The sequence below is a fragment of the Rhopalosiphum maidis genome, chromosome 3 (assembly GCF_003676215.2).
Source record: "Rhopalosiphum maidis isolate BTI-1 chromosome 3, ASM367621v3, whole genome shotgun sequence".
Taxonomy (NCBI): Eukaryota; Metazoa; Arthropoda; class Insecta; order Hemiptera; family Aphididae; genus Rhopalosiphum; species Rhopalosiphum maidis.
Genome location: NC_040879.1, coordinates 35,557,971 through 35,582,230, shown reverse-complemented (window position 1 = coordinate 35,582,230; position 24,260 = coordinate 35,557,971). Strand labels below are relative to the sequence as shown.

The following is a 24,260-nucleotide window of genomic DNA, read 5'->3' as shown; positions in this document are numbered from 1 at the left end:
AACTACGTGACATGAACCAGTGAATAAAAATATATTTAAAATATAGCATGCCCTAGCGGCTAGCACACCGATAAAATAATATACTAAATTACTAGCTCTTGTACATAGGTACTATGATTAAAGACATATCTTTAATGTGGTATACACTATTCATTTTTACCAGCAGATAAGTGTGATGCTTGATAATTATTGCTTGTGTAAAAGAGCATTATGTAAACGACCCTACACATGCGTGGAGGTAGATGCACGTGTGGAGTATTCGACCACCGCGTATCGCCGCATCGCTGAACGAGCGTTAGCGGTACCTACATCCCACCTATGCACGCACACGCGCGTCCTCACCAACATATTTTTTATACGCTCACTGCTCAGTTTTGTAACGGACCGTAGTCGCCAGCCGGCGTAGTCTGTACTGTCTGTAGGTTACCATATTGTTATGGCGGTCGATCCGTCAAACACGTTTTTCTTGTTACTTGTTCGTTTGTTTAGTACTTTATGAATTAAAGTTTCAACGGAATTTTTTTCTTTCAAATCCTATAGATTGAAAGAGTCGTTGTTTCTATTATTAAAGTATTGTTATTTCTGGTTTTTCGGTATAAACGTAACGCACTTACAAATAAGAAATGGAGACACCGAAAAAGTCGCAGCCGTCGCTCGACGTAGACGAAAAAAATGAGGCTACAACTTCTAGCCCACAGAGAGGTATGTTCTGAACGCATATTACTGAAGGCAATGTCCTTTTTTGTCATCTCTGTTCACACCAACCAGTCTTGCGAGACAAAAATTCAAATATTATATTTCTAGAAATGCATACTTTTTTTACAGACTAATTATTAACGAAAAAAAATTAATAATACTTAAAATTTTTTTCCCTGAATTTAAAACAAATATACAAGTTTCTTTATAACTCGAGGTCCAACTTCACCAGGACCGGATGGGTCTGGCGAGCTACCGAGTAAAATCGGTGGGCCGCTCAAAATATGGGCCGGTTTTGAGTGTTTGGACATATATTTTTTTTATTTTTGTGATAAATTAGTATAAACTTTGGTAGAAAATATAATTGATTTGAGTTATTTAAACCGTACACAGTAGCTGTAGCTGTAATAAAACGTTAAAAATTCTAAAACTCTGTAGGGTGATATCTTACCAATCCGGCGCTGCACTTCACCCAGTGCCAATTGTGCATTGGTACACAATGACTGATTTCTGAACACTACAAGATAATATTTTATTGCTATTTTATGTCTGATGTCAGATGACTAAGATAGTCTTTTATTTTATTTATTGCACTTTTATCTAACATATGCCTTTTAATTTGCTGTGTTGATTAGCCTTACCCAGTCCAAGGACACCAGTCCGATCAACATTTTACAGTGATGACGATGAATCAGATGAAATGGAAAGCCCTAAATTTCCACATCTTATCCCAATTTATAGGAGGACTCCTGATGAATATGATTTGGGAGGTGTGCGCATTGGTTGGGACGACGGATTTGGCAGTCCTTGTTTTCAAGACTACGATTATGGTAAGAATAATATATAGGTAATATCTAATTTAAAATAACTTGTAGATATAAACAGTGTTATAGTCTATAAACAATCCTCAACTTATTCTTTTTGAAACTTAAATTACATTTAATGATAGAATAAAAATAATAATAATATTTATTAAGTTATTACACATAAGTGTTAATATAAAAACAGAATATGCGAATTTGATACTGATGTAAGTTAAGTTTAGTAATATTAAATCAAACATCAGTTTGTACACATTCAATCATAAATAAATACAATACATTTTAAATTTATACCTACCATATTTAAGCATAACATGTGATAAAGCTAGAGTTAATATTATAACAACTTCAATTAACGATAATATAACATAATATTATTATTTTAAATTTCAAAACATTTTTTGAAATGCTATCTATTAATAATTTACTTTTTTTATTTTAAAGGAATTATATTATTTTTATTTTAAATCTAATTTGATTGTTTAGTTAATGAAAGGAGGTCAAGAAGGAGGAAAAAAAGTCGATTATTCTCTGAACGCCATCATCGGTCTTTCTTTAGAACAAATAACTTTAATTCAACCGCTGATTCACCTTCTCCAAGGAGTTGCGCAAGTCCAAATAATACTGCTCTTCACGAAGAGTTGAATAATTATCTTGAGTGTATATTGAATTGTCTTAGTAAGTAATAAGGTCACTCATTAAGTTTTACATTTTGTCTGAACAGGTTTTTTTTTTTAATTTTTAAAATTGTATTAAACAGTAAATAATATACAATACAAATTCTGATTATGTTGTATTATAGGTGCCAAAAAGAAAAATCGACAGTTAATGAAAGCTAAAATGGAAGCTAGTTCTTCTGCAAATAGTTCAACAGAAAATAATAATATTGGTTGTTTATTAGATGACTCTGCTGATGACGAAATGATGATGTTGTGTAGTCAAGCTTTTGAACAAAAAATAGCAGCTGATGCTAGTATTAGTAATAGTACTATAAATAAACCTACTAAATTAATTGCAACAAATTCTTTGTCAATTAATGGTATAAGTCCATTGAAAGATTCCAACAACTCAACAAATAATAATGTATATTACCATGCTTCCAAAAAGTTCAAACCAGTACAGAGCAAACTATTTGGCGAAGAACAGGAAGACAAATATAAATCACGTAAATCACCGTGTCACACAATAACTTCAAGTACAGCAAGTAAATCAGAAAATAATTGTTCATCTTTGGCTTCTACATCTGTTACGAATTGTAAGAAAGATGATTCCTCATCATCACTCTTAGATAATTTTGCCAATGACGATGAATTTTTTATGGGTATTGATTTTTTGGAAATCGAGCAACAAATTATGGCTGATACTAAAAAAGAAACTACTATACCAGCAACTCAGAATTGTTATAAGCAGCCAAACAAAAATGTTGATAAACAATTGGAAAATAAACCAGGTATAATGTTTATTATACAAATTATTACTAACCATCATATATTTTTAATTTAAGGTTTTGAATCAATTCTTAAATTCAAATATAAACAATAACTTAAGCCATGTTATTAATTAAAAACTTGATTGTTATATTTTTGTTGGCTAGTTAGTATTTTAAGTTTAATACAAACTGACTTACCTAGCTTTGCCCTATTGAATGTTATTAAAGTACCTCTATTAGTAACCAAGATGAATAAAACTTGGATGCATGCTGAAAATTAATCAAAAGTAGTTAAAATTTAGAGTTTGAGTTTGGAAGCTAATTAGTTAGTGCATATCAAGTTTATAGTGATTAACTTGAATGTTATCCCATTTAGAACGAATATGAATAGTTCAATTTTAATTTTTTTAAATATATTAATGTATTATATAAATTGTAAACAATCTCATGTTTTTTTTTTAGCTATAAACAATCGTGCTTCTACCAGTTATTTAAGTTCCAGCTCTGTACTTTGGCGTAGATCTACTTCAACATCATCAATTGTTAACAAGCAACAAAATTGTATACAACAACCTAGACAATTCAGCGGTGTTATTGGAACAACAAATAATTCTAGGTAATAACTTTATGTTCATTTGGCTTAAATAAATTTTTTCATATTGTTTTTTTTTATATATATTTTAGTGATAGTAGTGGTAATGTCAAAGCTACAACTACTACCAGATATTGCACACCGGCTGAAATAGAAGCAAAACGAGAACGCGCTCGACGCACACTTTTACTCAAGTTCAAATCAAAAAATAGAAGTGTTTCATAAATTACTATTACTATTAGAAAATGTACAGTACTTCTTATTGAGTTTATAATATCTTTTGATCTATGCATTAATTTAGAATTGAATATTAATATTTTTTTTCTTGTTTGTATATCAGATTCAATATTATTTTTATATTAATATCTGATTCATAAAAACTAAAATTATGTGAAATTACTGATTTATTTCATAATGTTTACACTTTATACATACATTGTAACTATTTAAATTTCATATTTGTATTTTCACAAAAAATATTAAAATTGACCAATTAACTTAATTGAAGTCCAAAAGAAAAACTTGTATAAGTTTAAAATACATTTTGATTATTGATGTAAGTTTTATTTTAGCATAATAAGTTTTAAAGAATACTTACTAAGTAAACTTCAGTATTCAAAAAATAGATTCATAAGAAAACAATTGTTTTTTTTTTACTTGTGATAATAAACAGTTAATTTTAACAAGTGTGTGGTATATTAAATGAGTTGAGTAGAATAAATCATTTTAGCACTAACTAATCTTTTTTAACGCTTTAGTATTGTGTTCATTCATGGGCTATATGAATGACATAGTTGAGTGACAACAATTTTTTTTTATCTGTAGAATAATTTAAAAATCTATTGGTTATATGAAATTAATTTGAAATTCAGATTGACTGGAGAAGTTCTAAGAGAACCTTTGTACTTCATAAAATATTTTATATTTTGCCTACATTTTAAGCAGTTATATAATACTTATGTACTAATTAAAACAGCATTAGTACATTAGTTTCAATCTTTATTTTTTACTATATTTTAAGTTATAAATACAGTTTTATTTGTTTTAAGTATTAACTTTTATAAGAAATTTAATTTTTTGATGTCAATAGTCTTCAGTGATTTGCCTTTTATCAGATCATCAAATTGACAATTACCTTTACAAGGTTAGGTTAGATATACATAGACAACAGACCAAGATCTTAGTTTGTTTTAGGTTGGTTGGTATTAGAATTAATTGTGGTTTATTTACTAATCATAAACAATTTTTTTATTTTTGCAATTGCAACAACTCGTTTTAATGAGTTGATCACATTTTCTATCCTCGAGTAATAAAACAAAATATATTAAAAATATGTACATCATTTTTAGTTTTAAGAATATTGGTGTCAATTTAATAAATATAGACTTTTTATTAAAATTCATTCTCTGTTGCATAATGTAGTTCAAAATTTAAACTGGATATCTCAAAATGTTTTATCATAATGTTATTCTTATTATTATTATAGTTGGATTTATTTCAACAACCGTGTGTATAGTTTAAAAAAAACATAAACAAGATATAGAGCTATATATTTCATTGTAAAATTTATATTGAAGATGTAAAAAATATTTTACAAAGAATATTAAGTCTCTAATTAGTACAATAGTAACAATATGAAATAATTTTGAGAACATACTCATTATTTATATTTTATTGTGTATTATAATTTAAATGATTTATGTGTAATGATATATTTGAACAAATATGGAAAACAATTAATGTGTTATGTCGACGTATACATATGGTTTTAAGTGTATTGTAAAATTTATCACTAAAATCTATCGTTTGATAGTTACCGACTCACCATGCACTGTCAGAAATACATCACATTTCATAGTTGAGACCAGAAGCTATATGATTTGAACAAACAATATTATGATACCATTCATCATTTTTTATTTCTTAAATAATATTATGTTGACTGTAGATAGTTCAGAACTGCTTCACATAAAAATAATTCAACATTTTTTAATCCTGAATTGTATAATAATTATATAATATTTATATTATTATGAAAATTGCATATCTACTCTTTTGTATGTGTAAATATATGTTATTATATTTTATTCAATGCATAGCTAGAGCAGAAAATCAATAAATTTAGAATTTATTTTAAGTCCTAAATTAAATCTGTTATCCATGATTGGTTCAACTATTATTTCTTGATTTGTACACTTAATTTTTATTTTAAATAAATGTGTGTACAAGCCCAGATTAGATAGGCAAAATCAACCTAGAAAATCTCAGTGGGTGGTTTAATATAGAAGCCAATTGTGAATGATTGGTCATAATTTTTTTTTTTTTGTGATCATCATAAATAAGTACAAGTATTATTGAAAAATATAATTTAATCAAATTATTAAACCAGATAGCAGCTGTAATTACAATCAAATGTTAGTGCTAAAAATCAGTAGGGGAATACCTATCTGATAATAATGAATAAAAATTGTTATAGAATTTTTTTTATACATAGCACTATGGCTAAGAGTAGTTATATAATGCCTACAATAGTTTACCGTTTCTCAGGATGCTTAATGCTTATTTAGACAATGTAAGATTCTACCATACCTAGTTGAAAAATAATCAACTAATATTCAAATATTATTATAAACTATTTTTGGAGTAATTTGATTTGGTCGATAGAATCAACCAGCATATACTACTATTAAATTATAATTTAATTCCGTTTATTTTTTAACTTCATAAGAACATATCAATAGATTTATAAAATTATAAATATCTTGCATACAAGTTACAGTTGAAAACGAGTTTCACATAACATTTTAATTTATAGGTACAAAAAAATTCTTATACAATATCATTAAATGAAGTTGCAAATATTGAATTATAACTTAGATATATTATGCAGTATTCAAATATATAATGAATCTGTATAATACAGATACAATAATTGTATTATAATTTTTTTATTTCAATTATTTCTGTTGAAGATGTGCGTAATAGAATAAGTTGTTGGTAAATTATAATTTTATAATGTCATATAAATTAATTTATGAATATGGTAATGTATAGCTTTGAAATAACATCATTAAAAAAAATAATAATAACCAAAATATCTATTTTATAAGTAGTGAATTATAGACATGACAAATATAAACAAATATTTGAATACATTTAAAATATAAACAATTATAACATAGGTACATATAAAATTAGATGTTCAGACTATTCCACTGAAAAAAGTAATTATTATTATTTATTGAAAATTAATATAAAATAACCCAATTATTGAAATTAAATATTTTTAAATAAATAAAGAAAAAATGATTAAAACATACCTGACACTTACAAAAGTTGCTTAGTGCTGTCTTACGATTTACTTGTCAGTTTAAAAAAAAAAAGAATAAATAATAATAAAATAAAAATAAATAGTAAAAAAAAAATCACACCTTAAATAACAATATTTTTGAAACAATATAAAACATAAATAAGTTAACTAAAGAATGCAGCTGAATAAAATCTTTTTTCTTGATATAATAAATATTAAGTAATAGTCTGATAAAATTTGCATAGTTTTATGAAAATAGATTATTTATTTAGTGTGAAAATATGATTATATTCAGCCACATAGTTAATTATTCCACAATAAGTTTATTTTAACAAAATAATAATAATTAAATTCTAGGAACGCGTAAAACAATAAAAAAAAATCTTTATATGCATGTATTGTGTATAATGTTGCAAATATGGTTGTGATTAATTAAAAATAAAAGTGCAAAAAGTAAAAGGCATTGTTAAATTATGTAGTATGATTATTTATAACAAATTTAGGTGAACCCAAAGTCTATTATAAATAAGTAAATATATATACACAATATATTTAAATTGCTTAAATATGTATTTTATAGTACCATTGTACCATGGAACAGTACCAATAAAATAAGTAAATAAATTAGTGTATAAATATAGATATCTAGATAGTACATTTTCAGCTAGTCTTGGGGTTTCAAGTCTTCAATAAGATATATATATTTTTTAAATTACATATATTTTAATTAATATTAAATATAGTATTTTACGATAATAAACACTGATACTGTTAATATTACGGTAATAATTATAATTGTAATACATAATATATTTACAGTAATAATTGTAATAATAATAATTATTATAATTATAAAAAACATATATTAATATTCTCGCTAATATGTATATAATATATTTATATATTCTTGATCAGACTTAATAACTATTATTTAGGACTATGATTGATATTGCACAATAAAATTCCTAGAGTATTTTTGTCCATTAATATTATGTTCTTTTCTATTAAGTTACATGTATAAAATTCTCGGCATTGATATATTCACTATAAATTAACATTACATAAAAAAATTTAATTGATTTTTTTAAAAAAATTTTTATTGGACATCACAATGATAAAATCAAAATGATGAAACAATATTAGCATAAATACAATCTATTAAATTATTTTAAAATAGCTTTATAAATTTTTATGTACAAATTTGAAAATATTTTAGTGTTAATAATTGCACAATTAAAAGCAATATCTAAGGTTAACTAAGGATTAGTTTTGCAATAAATAAATGTTTCGTGTATAGAACAGTAAAAAAGAAAAATAATTAATATGTGTTAAATTAACATTAAATGCAGAAAATAACACGACATATCAATTTTTTCAATGTAAATTACCATATATATTTAACATATTAATATAAATTATTAAAATATTAAAACAAAATATTATGATATTATAATTCAAAACCGAGAATTTCATATCATTCATTCAATAACATAAACAATATATCTTCTTACCAATAAATACATAAAATATATATTCATTTATAGTTTTATAAACTATATATTCCAGTATTTTTTAAATATACTTGATTTTATTAGGAGTATTGATTTTAAAATTAATTATAAATAATAAATAAATAATTAATTTTTACAATTATAAACACTAAAGCCCACGTTACATTATATACGTTAACTAGTTTCTAATGAAACATCTTAAATGTTATTTCCGTGTTTGATCAATATTAATTGTAGTGTAAAAAAAATAATAATAATGTTATAAACATAGTTCGAAAATATTTTATCTAGGATGTATCTATGTATATTTTAATTTCTTATTGAATACTTGAATTATTTATATCAGAACATAAATGATACATATATATAAAAAAAACTAACACATTTCATTTAGTTCTATAATAAACACCCAATAAAATCACAATATATATATAATAATATTAATATCAATAATATCAAATTTATAATTGCATATTTATAAAGATTTTAGTTAATATAATAACTACTATCTAATAGCTATTTGTTCAAACTTAAAATATTACTCTTACACTCCAATCTTTTTATTTAATTACACAAACAATAATATGTTTACTATAATAACATTCGTGAATATGACTAAAAATTGTAAGGATTGAATTATAATCGTGATTGGCAAATCACCCACCAGACATTAAAAACTAGTTTTTAGAAAATAAAGAAAATAAGGAATAAAATTGATATTTCTACAAACTTAAACATTTTTATAGGTGAACAACATAAATAAAATATTTAATAATAAAAATTTAAAAAAAAAATTAATTTTAATAGAAAAGTTTGACACTAGAGAGCTAAATGGAAGAATGCATTATAGATTAGCACCAATTTGAGTAATATTGTAACTTATTTTCAGTAACAACAGTACTATTATCAGTTAATTTAGAGTAAATATTTTCTAACAGCGGTCCGAATGTTAAGAAAATAAATAAACTAATCATGTGTATCTAAGTATTTATGAATAAAAACAATAGATAAATAATAAAAATAAAAATAATAAAATAAAACAAACAAAACAAAACAAAAACAAAAATAAAGAAAAAATTGTCAATAGAACCGCCGTTATAATTATAATTTAGAACAAGTTTAAGGATTTCTACTTCCTAACCAATAATTTATTTAGGTGTAGCGCTAGTTACCATTTAAATTGTTCACTTTAGATATTGAACCTGGCGATGTTACAAAAGTGATGTCTGGTTTATTTTGTTGAGATTGAGTGGTACTACTTGTTATAATATTATCAATTTCATCATTATCATCTTCATCTTCATCAGAACCTTCTTCTCTATCACTTTCAGATAGAACATCAACTCTAAATGTTGATTTATCAGTAGCACTTACAGTAGCATTGGCAACAGTAAGTGAATTATCTCCTTGTCTCATTGTTGACAAGTAGTTTGCCAATGTGGTTACTGTGACATTTAGTATTTCTGCTGCTCGGAATAGAGTTAATTCTTTTCTTTGCAATTTAGCTAATACATCGGCTGGACCTTGTTCCAACCAAAAATCTCGAACTCTGTAAAATATTATTCCATTCAATGATTTTAAATAAAAGAATAATATTACTACTATACCTGTACGGATGTTTTAAGCAGCCATAAGCATCTCGATATCTACCATAAAGGGTTCCATAAGATACTCCCATTAACTCTGCGGCCACTTTCATTTCTAGCTCTTTATTTTTTATTGCTTCCATAAGTCTTTTAGTAAAAGGTTCTTCCCAAAATTGTGGACGGCGTCCACCTGATTCTAGATAGTCATTCATTTTCATAACATCAGAAAATTGGCTTAAATCTATTAACATAGAAATAATTAAATATAAATATAAATAGTGTAACAACAATTATAATTGTGGATTATACCAGGAACATGTGCTGGTTGTTCACTGAATCCTTGGCTAACATTGGTGACACTACTTGCTCTTTCTTCTTCAGATGGAAAAGTTGTTACATTTACTGTACCAGTCTTAAAAAGTCATACATTTTAGGTGCTATTATATTTTATATGTGTTATACATGTATATATAAACATTTACAATTTTTATTATATTCATATTGATATCAAACACAAAATTGTATTTTTTTATTAAAAAAAATATTAACCTTTTACTACATATTGTACTGTATGTGACACATACGGAAGTTTTATTATATGTTGAAATACTCGAAACTAATAAATTGGATATTTTTAAACTGCATGTATGGCCAGATTTGGCACGAAGAGGTATATAAAAACTATGCAAGGTGCTGCGCTCTAAGATTAAAAAGGCGCGCGTTATTACAAATTATTATATTGATAAAGGAATTATCATGATGTTATCAGTTATGTTGTTGATTTCAAACAATGATAAGTCATTTTTAAACGTACGAATTTCTTTAAAAAAATGGCAATTCATTCAAAATTCCATGGTCTATATACTTATGGAAAGTACATAATCAAATATTTGTTAAGATACAATAAAATTTGTTTTAAGTACCAATTAGGGAAATCATGCCTTTAAGATACATAAATTGTGTTATATCTAGTATTCAAAATACTCAGTTATTTTTCTATCTTAAGTAAAAATTAATTTTGTCCTGTATTTATTATTGGTATCTATATAATTATAATATAAATTAATTTAAATTTTTTAAAAAATGTGTTACAAAAATCATATTAATGGTTGATAATGTATGCGTCAAATATGGTACACAATAATTTTTTTCTTATAACTTCTAAATTTTTAATGTAATTTTTTTTTTAATCTGTAGAATATTCTATTGAAGTACATTTTTTTCCAGACTAAAATTAAAATCATGCTGAAAAGAGTTTTAAACAAGACATTTACTCACTGTTGGTTTAGGTAATTCTACGTTATCAGTATCAACAACATGTTGCATTTCTGGTTCCCAGATGGATTGATCAGGTTCAGACTCATCTTCTACATCTGCTCCATCCATATCATCATTTTCCTAAAAATTATAATTATAATTAAATAACAATATTAAATATTCCTATCCTAATAACATTTACTTGGTGTTTATCTGTAAATTCTTTTTTTATATTAGCAGTAGTTGCTAATGTTGAATCTAATTTTCTCTTCTTGCTAATATTTGATTCATCAGCAGTTACATTAAAACTTTGATTTTGTTGTTCTTGATCTGATCGCCAGGATACTTCAGCCAAGCCTTTAATCTTAAGTTCTTCTGCAGTTTTTAACAAAGAAGAAAGCTCAGTCTGAAAGACAAATAAGTAATATAAAATATGACTAATATTTATGATAAAATGTAAGCCTCAATACTTACATTTTCAACATTAATTTCTCCTTTATACATAAAACTGACTAGGGCTTGAATATCAGAAAACTTAACATCTTTGAGAATAACTATTGCTTTATTCTCATCATGCTGTGATAATATAGTATCAAAGTAAGTACTACAAGCAGAAAGCATAACCTGAAAATATATATAAGTATAATTAATATAGAAATGTTAAGTAAATTCTATATAATACATACCTTATGAGCTCTAAGGGTTTTTCCCTCGCAAGCCAATGTAACATCACAATAACTCTCCCGTTCTAAAAGTTGGGAAAACATTGCTTGTAAATTTGAGTGATGATACTTCCACCGTAAACAATATTGTTGTGGTGCTAATGAGTTCATATTGTCCTCAGTTGTGGGCCGCATTGATATTCTCAAAAATGTCTGGTTTGAGAACAACCTGACAAAATATTTTAATCTACCATAACCCTATAAATACAAAGGTAGAAACCTGAAAAATTAAATATATATTTACTTATTATTGATTGAATATTTTGATCAGTGGCACCGAAGTCTAACATTTTACCTATGACATTAGAAACCTCTACATAAAATGTTGATATCTGCCTAGGTTAGGTTAATGTAAATTTGTACACTTAATGACAAAGGTGATCCCCTACCAATTAAATTCACTTATAACAATTTATTGTCATAGGTAAATATATATTTTGGCACCACTGATTTTGATTTAAATAAATCATTCATAAATTAAAATTTTATTTTTACATATTTGTCTATATTAATTATCAAAAAGATATAAACTTATTATTATTAATTTTCTGACCTATATGTAACATGACAAATTTTACTTTTATTTGAACCAATCTTGTGTTATTAGTATAAATATAAACGACAATCAAACTGAGGTAAAAGAAAACTATATGTATAGGCACATTAGCTTGTTTTACAATATTCCAATTTGTATCTAAGTTATGACTGTATAAAATATTAGGATTTAAAAATACATGATAAAAATTGAAATATCATAAAAAACAAACATGCAAATATAGATAATTATTAATGCACAAAAATATTAAATTGATTGAAATAAATAATAATCATAGCATATTGTACAATAACAGAGTTATAAAAATGTTTTATACTGTGTTATATTTATAAAATGATATAAAAAGGATCATTCTTTTTTCATTGATATGTGTCTATACTTAGTATACATATATTTACATTTTAATATCCTAATTATAAATAAAATTATGTATTTTTAATATTATTAAATGTATCAATTTATTCCAAGCCTAATTGATTATATCCCGAGTAGATAAGATAATTTTTAAAATTAAAATATACATTTACTTATTAACCTTTTATTAAATAGGCAAATGGCTTATATCAAAACCCAATCATATTGATCGTAAAGACCAAACTAAATAGTAAATAGTATAAAATAATGATAGATATCAACATATAGGAATTACAAATTATAACTTAAATAAAAAAACATTGGCTACATATAGAAATAGAATATCTAATATTATACTAGTATTATAATGTAAAATGTTTAAACAACAATATAGATTCCTAATAATATTGGTGGAAATCAATCTCAAAAATAAATATGTTAAATAATATAAAAATGAATTTATGTAATTAAAATAAATAAATTAAAAATGTAATGAAGGGGACAAGACTGCTAAAGGTATTAAATGTGTAAAAATATTACAAAAATGAATTCTATACAATTTTAACGGTAAAATAATTTATTTAATTTACTTTTTGAAATGAAAAGAAAGACTGTAGTTTATGGACTAATGAATCATAAGAATTTGCCTTGCATAGTTACATAGCTCTTGCCTCTCATATTAATATGTATTAGATTAATTAATAACCTCATTGCAATGGTAAATTATCATATTAGAAAACTAATTAGGCAAATATATATTTTTGATATACCAACCACTTGAGCAAAGATTTATGACATCGAATTTAGTTACATTAACCTTACTCTGATAAGATTTTATTTTGAAATGATTGATGGATAAATTAAGGCATTGAAAAATAAATATGAATAGTTCATACTATTCATTTAAACAAAAAAAAAAGAGATAAAGATTAACTAAAAAATAATGTAAAACTGTTTAAGATATCACTTATACCAATACCTTCATTGCATTAATCGGCAATTAAAAATCATATTATGACAAAACCTACCTTCAGTGCTGTAAAAAAAATAAATTTTTTGTATTAAATCTAAATTTTAAATATTATTCAAATACTTTTAAAAACACATAAGTTGTAAATTATTTCATTAATTAGTAAGTTATAAAAATACAAATAGATTTTGTTATTATTTCCTAATTATAGATATCAATTAAGCTTTATTTGAAACTTTTTTTTTTAACAACAAAACTTAAATTATTTACAAAATAGTAATTAAATAAAATTATTAATTATTTAGAATAATCTTACATTATAAGTTATACAATCAAATTTAAAATGATTATCAATTTGAGCATATTTTATTTAAGAAAGTTTTATTATTTAAGATGAATTAAAATTATTACATATCATAATATCAATTTTACAATATAATTAATGTTTGTTATATTTCAAAAACATTGTTAAACATTAGTAAGTTATATTAGTAGTGTATATAAATTAGGACTGGTGGTGGTTATTAATTTTTACAATTTTAAATATTTTAAATTAAGTTTAAAAAAATTTATTTAAGGGAGTATTCAATACAGTTACATAATACTAAAGACATTTTTTGAATACTGATATTCAAATACTTTACAAAACGGTGAAACCTTTAGCAATTAAATAATAATTATTCCTAAAGATTAACTTAAGTTTGAGATAATACATAATATTATTACACAGCAAATACATATTTTTTTTCTAATCTTTTATGATTACTAAAATATATATTTAAAAAGATTTTTAAAGATGTCAAATCATAAAATTCTCATATTATCTTCATTAATAATGTAATAAATTTTGTTTAATAGTTAAATAACAGTTAGCTTATCAATATTAGATTGTTAATGTGTACAGTATTTAAAAAAAATCTTTATTTGGAAACACTTACTTCAAGCAAATATTTAATAAGATATGAAATATAATACAACCATGATTTTATACTTGAGAGTAATAATCAGGAATATGGAAGAAAAATGACTTAATACATGTATTTGTAGTTTTAGATATAACATATGATTCTTCGATGATGATATAAGAAAATAGATTAAGATAAAACCCTTTTTTGTCAATTATCATTCAGAAGTTTGGTTTATCTTTTAAGAATGTTTATTACAATGTATACAAAAATTATATTAAAATGATTATTAAAAAAACAAAAAAATAATATAAAAATTATCAACTATATATTCCTATTAAGTCAATAAATAAAACAGGATGGCCCACCTTGTATATAATAAAAATTATCATTAAGATAATTTAATTTTCAAAGATATCTTACGTTGTATTAACAATATTTCATAAAAATGTATGTGTTGTACTACTACCAGTAATAAATATTTATATCACAGCTTAAAAAGCTTACTAGGTACTAATAATAAAAATGTGTGTAATGTATACCTAGCAAATAAAATTTTTGTATAATATGAGATATAAAGAAATAGCAGTTTCTAATATCAGCAACAAATAGTTCATAGTTTAAAAACTGTAATATACAATTATTTGTTTGTATTTAAATGTAACAAAATCATATTTAATCATTTTATAATAATTAATTATATCATTTTTCTAGTTACAATAGTATATTAAAACATTTAAAGGTTTTAACAAGAAACAAATATTAGTATTCACATGTCTGCAATTTTTCTTCTCATTTTACAACAAGCCTTGAAATCTGTTATCTTTTTTATAGAAGTTCTGTTTACCATACAAATAATGTGTTTTACCAATCAACATATTATTACACAAACTATAATTTATCAGCTGTGTCAACATTATGCTAGATACTTTGATTAAATATATACTGTGTAGTGTATACTTAATCAATGGTTTATAACTATTTTACATTGATGCATCTTACATCTAAATTCTGTCTATTAACATCATAAATAGATAATATATCTGATCCATCTTGTAAAATATGTATTAACTATCTATTTAATAGAGGGTAAAATATTAAATTAGTACAATTTTAACCTTAAAATAAAAAATACTAGTTTTTCTACAAAGGTAGTTTTCTATACAATAATTAATTGATACATTGATATTAATAACACATATATTGAACAATGTATATAATAATAAGTTATTGGTTATGCCACTAACACCTCTTGGAAAGCAACTTAAATAATAATAAAAAAACTTTTAATTTCTTCAGCATCCCTAAATCTGTTGTTATAGATACATCTTATGATAAATACCTGCAAATTTAACCAGATTTCTCTAAATAATTAACTAAATTGTGTTTATAAATTAATTTATTTGAAAATGAAATTATTTTTCTTACAAAAAATAATGCCAAATTTAAAATAAACTTTTTTTGACAATACTAATGAGGTTTGTTTAATTTTATAATTGTTAAATAATGAATTATATTTATAAAGGGAAAAACAATTAAACTTTGTAAAGTGATTAAAAATGTTAAGTGCATTTATTAGTTATTTATTTATATTATCATATTAGTAGAAATATAAATTATTAAAACAGTAATGAATAGTTTATATAATACACAAGTACTGTTATAATTAAGATTGTGATGGTTTAGAAAAATTACTGTATTTACAAATATAATATTAAAAACATACCCTTTTCACTACTAAATTATAAATCATACATAAATTTCTTCAATTTGTAATATTTTAGTCAATTGTTATTTTAATAGGTAATTGATTATAATTGGACAAAATAAGATAAATGGTTTTATTAACTTTAAAAATTTGATTTTAATACAAATTTAATGATTAATTTTAAAGAATAATATATATTAATCATCAATATACATTTACAATATTTTTAAGGTGTTAAAATATTTTAATTTCATTGTAGTACAATTTCAAATCTAACTAAAGTTATTTATTCTGTTTTATTTGATTTTTCTTTTGAACACCAACAATAAATGTTTATCTACTGATTAACTGTGATAAATATTTCTAATAACCACATTTATTCATAAAATTAATTTAATTATATAATTCAAAAATATATCTACTTGATATCATGAATAAAATTTAATATCTTATACTTCTTATAAGATAATTTTTTTTAAACTAAAAAGTTCATGTTATTTAAATGTTTTTAATAAAATAAAAATGTATTATTAGCTGTATCCAATTTAAAATGAAAACAGCTTAAAAACTATCCTAAACATTACAAAATGTTGAACAAAAATGCTGATATTATGTGTTTATAATTCAAAAAAATGTCAAGATAGATAATTCAGATATTATTTTTAAGAACTAATAACTTTCATTTTCATACAAGTATCCATATATAATTTGCTGTAAAATATTTCATTCAAAAAGCTATACAATATTAAATTTTTGTATATACATTTATATCTAAGTAATTTTATAAGACACAAATTTTAATAATGTACACATTTTTAATTTTTATATACTAAGTTTACTAAGGAAAGTTAATAAATGTCTAAAATATTCATACCTTTGTTCTATTAGTGTTGAAATATAAGTATAAATTTATAATTTATAAAAATCTTAAAAGGGAAATTAAAAAAATATATACCTAACTACTGTTCTACTATTTCTATATTTTATTATTTTACATTATTGAAAATATTATATTTAATTAATTTTTAAGATTGAGTAGGCTTAGAACTTTTAAAGAATTAATTATTGTTTAATCAACTAAACTTTACAATAATCACCGCTAACAATATTCCATTAAACATTCAAAATAAAGACAAATATGTAAAGTTATCTTCATTATGAATATTTCAATATTTCATACATTCTCCTGTCATGTTTTAGTATGCGGTAATATACTTACAATTTAGAAATAAGAAAAATAATGCAAGGTTATTAAAAACAAATTGAATAACTGGTTATTAAAATATTCACACACGATACTTAAAAATTTAAAAATTAATGTTTCTGTAAAATACACATGGAATTTGATTCGAGTTATATTTCAAAAATATAAGTAAATAAATAGTTTTCTGATGTTTGATTGGAAAATAAAATTATAATTTACTATCAATTATATCATTTAAGAAATAAGTGTATTAATTAAAATAAGTACAGCTATTAATATTAATGATATGATGTAATAGTTCTAACATTCAGGCTTTTAAATTTAGTGTATTATACAATAATTATTGGTTAAATTAATTAAATGAATACTTATAAATTATAAATATAATTGATTCAACTATTAAAAACATTCTAAGGTTTACTAAATATATTTTAATAAAATCTTATATGATACCTATATAATATTTTAATTGTGATTTAATATGTACAAAGAACTAAAGAACATAAATACTTAATATCTTTAGTTCTAATAGTAACCTTTAATAATATGTATAAATTTATTGTAATTATAGACATTTTTAGAATTTAATGAAATTACATTTAAAAGAAAAAATTTCAAAGAATATTAAAAATTAATTATCTAATATATTTGCACACCTATTTTACAGATAATTCATTATTGCTAATTTATTTACTTTTTTTATGGATATGTCAAATTATATAAAGATATAAGAAAATTGTTATGTTAAATTTCATAAAATCGCATGATTTACTAGTAAAAATCAATAAAATCGAATACATTAATATAAATAATTTAGTAATTTTTAATGAAAAATCTTGTTAACATTTACAAATGCTGTCAATAAAAATGTCCATTTTAACAACAGATATGGGTAGCTTACCAGCTTTTTTCAGTTTTTAGTGGTTTGATGCTTCTTCGATGTCACTCCAATCACGAAATAACAATTAATAGTTAATGAAAGATGTAACAAACACAAAATTAAGAAAAACCCTCTATTAAAATGATAAATTGAGCGATAAGAATAATGCGGGGATAAGTAATTAATGACTACTCTATACTCAAAACTCGATACACACCACGGTAAATATTAGAAAAACAAAAAAAATAATAGAACATAGTTATCATAAAAAAAAAACAAATTGAAAATAGATATCAATAAGGTCATTAAACTGTAAAACGCAAAACGCTAGTGTACCGTGTTAATAACATTTATTCGGTATAATATACTTCTCCGCAATTTTCATACTATCATTATTATTTGCAAGTGCAATTTGATTCTGATAACTGCAGACTGATTCATACGTTGAACTACGGGATAGAGTAATTTTTTTCAAAATTTTTTCTCTCAAAAAAAAAAGAACCAAAAAAAATTGTAGAATCGCCAGAATGTGTAATAAAATAATAAATGTTAATTATCAAGACGAACGGGAATATTTCTGAACATCGTCCGAAAGAAAAACGTTTTGTATACCCATTCCCCGGAACATCGGCGAGTGCACCACCCAGTCCAAGGAACCAACAGTAGCAGCGGAATAGCGGGGAAACTAAGACGTGCAGCAATCTGTCCCGATGTCAACTACGTCAGTCGTCCGTTTGGTACACTGCGGTCTATTGTATACACAGTCACACAGATATATATATTATACAATAACGTATATCTGTAAATGTATATAGTACCTATTAAATAGTCTATAGATAATATTATATTATATACGCGCGGTTATTGCATTAATGTATATTTAAATTATATTTTTGTCATTTGTCATTACGAGTTATAACAACTGACAAGTTAAAACTCGCGGCTTTACCTATTTCTATGTAAATTAGAATTACTAAATATCAATTACAAAATTAGCTATATTAAATACATTTAATAATAATACATACAGTTTACTCGGAACGAACAGGCTGGTGGCATCTTATTATTTATTATTACCTACTATATAGCTAAAATTATAATACCTATACCTAACGTCGTATGTTATATAACCAATGCCACACCACACATACCATTGGCGTATACGAACATTTTCAGTATGGAGGGGCAGTAGCGTAATTTGGAGTTATTTTATTTTTTGGGGGAGGGAGCAAAATATGAATAACATTTTTTAGTTATCGACTGAAAGTATAGTGGGAGTGAAGGTGACGCCCTTATACCCCTCATATAATTTACCAATAATATACCTATATACGTGAATGTATTAAAGATCGGTCCATAACATCTTGCAGAATTATAAAATTAGTGAAAATATAATAAATAACAAGTAGGTACTACAATTCAGCTATTTTCCTATTTACTAATCCGCATTATAATATGTTTAACTGGAAGTAAATCTATTAGAAAAAATGGTCATTAAAAATAGTTAAAAAGTTAAATTTTTTAAGCTTTAAACCTAACTAGTAAGTTAGTTATTAAATAAAACATAACTGTTTATTATAATAACTTTGTTTTGTTCAGTTAATTTAAAAATAATAGGTTATTATTATATTATATAGGTACATCCTAACTTAAATATTAAAATATTTAAATAAAACAAATCTAGGTGTAACAATTGATACCTTACTATAATTGGAATTACATAAAACACTTTTTTGTGAAAAAATATTTTAAACAAAATAAGTAAACAAATAAAACATGTTTGATTCAATAATTTAGTAGGCATAAACTTTTAATTTTGCTTAAACCATCATACAGTGGGTTACATACTATAAGAAAAAGGAATATTTGATTGAATTAATACGAAATGGTTAGGTATAGTTATTAAAAAAAAAAAACAAATGAAGTTGTACAATCAATTTAATCATAAGCACAAATGTGGAGCTAGGGGAATATCTCAAAAATAATTAATTTAGTCTCTGCAGTTGTTTATTATATTTATGTTTCACCTAATAGTTTATAAAATATACACAAATATGATTTTGATTAAATTGAAAAGAATTATTTTTTGACATTGTCGCTAAAACCTAATCAACTATAAATTACAGCGTTTGTGATCTTATGAATATATATATATGAACATATCATGGTTATCTATTAAATATTTAGCGTTTAAAGTTTTTTCTTTGAATCACGCGTAATATACTAACAAGGTAAATTTGAGTTCTTCAAAACCAATTTTCTGTTGTCAGCTTTAATATTACAGTTAATTGACACATATTAAACATATAACTATATAAGGTACGAGTATTATCTATGTTTGTACGTTGACTTTCTTTCGATATTTCAATTTTTATGCTAACTATGACTTATGAGGTATGTAAAACATTACAATTTAAAAATAATCATTATATCGTACATTTATTTGCGATAGAAAAGTTCTAAAAATATAACGTATAAACACAGTTACCATTCTTATCTCGAAGTTTGATATAGGTCAATTCACTCTAATATTAAAGCTTACAATACAAAATTGGTTCAGTTGAACATATATTTATTTGTTATGATGCGTGTGTCAGAGATATAAAAGAAAATATAGTACCTATTCAGTCACTCGGATATTTTCTTGATATAATATTATCTTCATTCAAGGTACCTATCGGCTATGATCCATTGTCGATTATTAACTTTTTGATTTAAGTTACCACTATTTCCTCAAGGTGAATTATTTGGTAGGTAATTTCTGTTGTTGTGTGGTAACAAAACTAATCACGGGAAATAAACACAAAAATAAAAACCAAAATATAAAAAAACAAGAAACAGAAAAAAAGCCATGAAAATAAAAATAAAATTTGTATATTTAGCTATTATGTCATATTTTATTAAAAATATGTTAATATTTATACGTATTACATTTAATAATATTAAAATAAAAATAATTGAAATTTTTTTAACTATTATATTGCAAAATATTATTTATTGGATCATTTTACTTTTACATTGTTTTTTTAGGTTAAAGAGTAGTAAAATATAATTTTATTTGATAGTCAAAAGGAGCTTTGAACATTTAGTATCTATAGATACCTACTAAAATATCACGCTGAATACAAATAAGCAGTAAATTATATATCTTACAAGAAAACACAGTACATATACGTTGTGTAATTATGGCATTATTTATCTAGTAACCCTAGATTAACTGATTTAAAATTGAATGACAATATTTTTTTAATTATTTTAGTTTAAAGTTTTATAATTCAATAAAATATATAGTTTTCAATGAGGTTGTTCTAAACTTTGATCGAGTACAGTCTTGATTAGTCAGAATTGATATGAAAATATGTGTATGATAAATACTGCCTTTTAAAATAATAATTGTAATCATTTTTGATCATCAAAAACGCAGTATCTTCAATATCTTTATTTTTCCAAAAAAATAATTAATTTATTAAAAGGATGGATTTTAAAGATAATTTACTAAAATAACGATTGTTATAATATTATAGAATAATTTTGTCATCAGCCAAAAATATGTAAAACCAATTTTTTCGACATTCAAATGTTTTAGATATTTGCTATGGCCTAATAATAAACGGGTAAGTAGTAGTTCGTAGATATGGTAGATAAAATTTGGTGTAGAAACTCAATTAACCTTATATTTATATAATAAAATAAAAATGTATTTATTATTATAGGAGATAATGGATCGATTTAGGGTCAATTATATTTTTGTAAAACCGACCGAAAAAACTTTGGAACGTAATAATATTGACTCTATTATTTTTCATATAAATTGTTGTTTTTATTTATGACGAAAAAAAAACATTAAAGTCATTAATCATCAAATACTGCATTCTCAGTACCTACTTACGTTTAAAATATATATTTTATATGATTATTTATGCAATCGCACTTATACACACGATTAAGGAATTATTTATTGTGTTACTTATAGTATAGTTATATTAATAATATACGTTTATATGTCCTATTATAGCCGCCATATGTATGCCAATCGACTAAGTACCGTTATACATGTAAATAGGTGAAAAGTAGTAAAAAATAGAAACGTCTAATAGTACTTCGGTATTATTTACGATATTTTTATAAAGATTAACCAAACCAAATTTTTTAAGAAATAATATAGGTATAGCTTTGCATAAATGTAAATTAATCATTTTTCGAAAACGAACTGTAAATTATGTTAAATTAATCAGTTATATATGTTTCATAACTAATTAAGTAGGTATTAAGAATATAGGTACTTCTATTAATCTACTAGCTACTGCAGTATCGCTAAAACCAATAAACATTTGAATTTCTGTGTTATTGTTTATAATATTAAATTTTCGCCTTTTTTATTTATTAGCATAGGCATTATTATTAAAATATTTATGAGTCACCTATTTTAATCAATTCAATTTTATTAATTAATAATATTAACAAAAACATATATCTACTTATAATTTTAATTATTATGGTTAACCTTGTTGGTAAAAATTATGTAATGTTATGAACATTCGTTATTTCGTATAACTAATTAATTTCGTTGCAATTTGAAAAAATATTTATTTACATATATTAGTATCAATATTAAATATACTAGATTAGTAGTATACTAAACTATAATACTATTATAGAAAAATAGATATAATTTTATTAATTGTACATACACCTCTGTGGCTCTGTCCTATCTGCGACTGAAGCTAAAAAAGTGGTATATTTATATATTATTGAACACCTACTCTTTTTATGGCCATTTTTTTTCTGAAACATTTAGCTAAATATACAGAAAACGGTGGTGATGTCAAAATTTGGTTAGACTTAGTTTCGAAGCCACAACACTATATGTTATATTAAATAATCTAATACACCTTCGAGAAATAGTTGATTTTTAGTGAAAAAGAGCACGAATCTCGATTTTCAACACGGTTCCTTACTAAAATATCTTAATATCATTTATTAAATATATATTTGTTATTTTTATGGTTTGTTAACGACAAAATACGTTTACAAGTTGTGCATTTATATTTATAAATTAAATTTTCTTAGGTTTGTTTCCTTAGTTTATAGATATGACCTAAAATAAAATTACAATTTACCAAAATATATTATTTACATACGGTTATTATTAGATAATATAATTATATTTTTAATCTAACAAAAAAAATATTACATACCTATTAGTATATTTTTGGTGGTGCAAATCGAAAAATGCAGTTAGGTAGCAAATATATTGAAATATAATACCAATGCATTTAATTGTTTGTTTAAATTTCGACGCAGACACGCAGTCAACAGTTGGTTAAATAGGGTATTGACGCGTACGCATAGGTATCTATATAAATGTAGTTAACATTTAAAAATTCGAATTTAGATATTCGGTAGGGCGCAATAGTTACACTGATCAAAAATCTCTCGCATACAGCTAAGCAATCATTATATTTTATCCACCTGCATGTTATATAATCACAAATTTCTCAACATTTTCTCAATGGCCATACGCCGCGCTTCTGTTCTACAATAATAATTGTCTGACGCACGAAATTTATACGATAAATCGATGAATAAATTACCGTGTCGGTATCTACGGATAAACGTCATATATGTATATATTTAAACGTATTAAACAACACTTGCGCCGCCGTGACAGACTGGAAATTATGAATGTGGATTCATTTAAAAACGTTGGTTTTAAATTTTAAAATAGTACCGTGACGTGTTTGATTGAGTCGGGCGTC

The 24,260-nt window shown here is 23.8% G+C and overlaps 2 protein-coding genes across 6 annotated transcripts; one reads left to right on the top strand and one right to left on the bottom strand.

Moving 5' to 3' along the window:
- The first annotated feature begins 34 nt into the window (after positions 1-34).
- On the top strand, positions 35-3,907 carry LOC113557131. Its single transcript, XM_026962457.1, has 6 exons — positions 35-702; positions 1,332-1,526; positions 2,004-2,195; positions 2,320-2,967; positions 3,409-3,562; positions 3,631-3,907. The coding sequence occupies exons 1-6, from the start codon at positions 624-626 to the stop codon at positions 3,761-3,763; spliced, it is 1,401 nt and encodes a 466-aa protein (XP_026818258.1). The 5' UTR covers positions 35-623; the 3' UTR covers positions 3,764-3,907.
- Positions 3,908-8,851: 4,944 nt separating this feature from the next.
- On the bottom strand, positions 8,852-23,722 carry LOC113556403 (modifier of mdg4-like). Of its 5 annotated transcripts, none has more exons than XM_026961318.1 (8): positions 23,700-23,722; positions 11,889-12,144; positions 11,677-11,826; positions 11,405-11,608; positions 11,224-11,343; positions 10,255-10,357; positions 9,967-10,186; positions 8,852-9,908 (listed from the first exon to the last, which is right to left on the bottom strand). In XM_026961318.1, the coding sequence occupies exons 2-8, from the start codon at positions 12,057-12,059 to the stop codon at positions 9,524-9,526; spliced, it is 1,353 nt and encodes a 450-aa protein (XP_026817119.1). In that variant the 5' UTR covers positions 12,060-12,144; positions 23,700-23,722; the 3' UTR covers positions 8,852-9,523. The 5 variants fall into 5 exon arrangements, with proteins under 5 accessions (XP_026817119.1, XP_026817121.1, XP_026817118.1 ...); XM_026961320.1 differs by lacking the exon at positions 23,700-23,722 and adding an exon at positions 19,530-19,550; XM_026961317.1 differs by lacking the exon at positions 23,700-23,722 and adding an exon at positions 18,838-19,137.
- Positions 23,723-24,260: the final 538 nt, after the last annotated feature.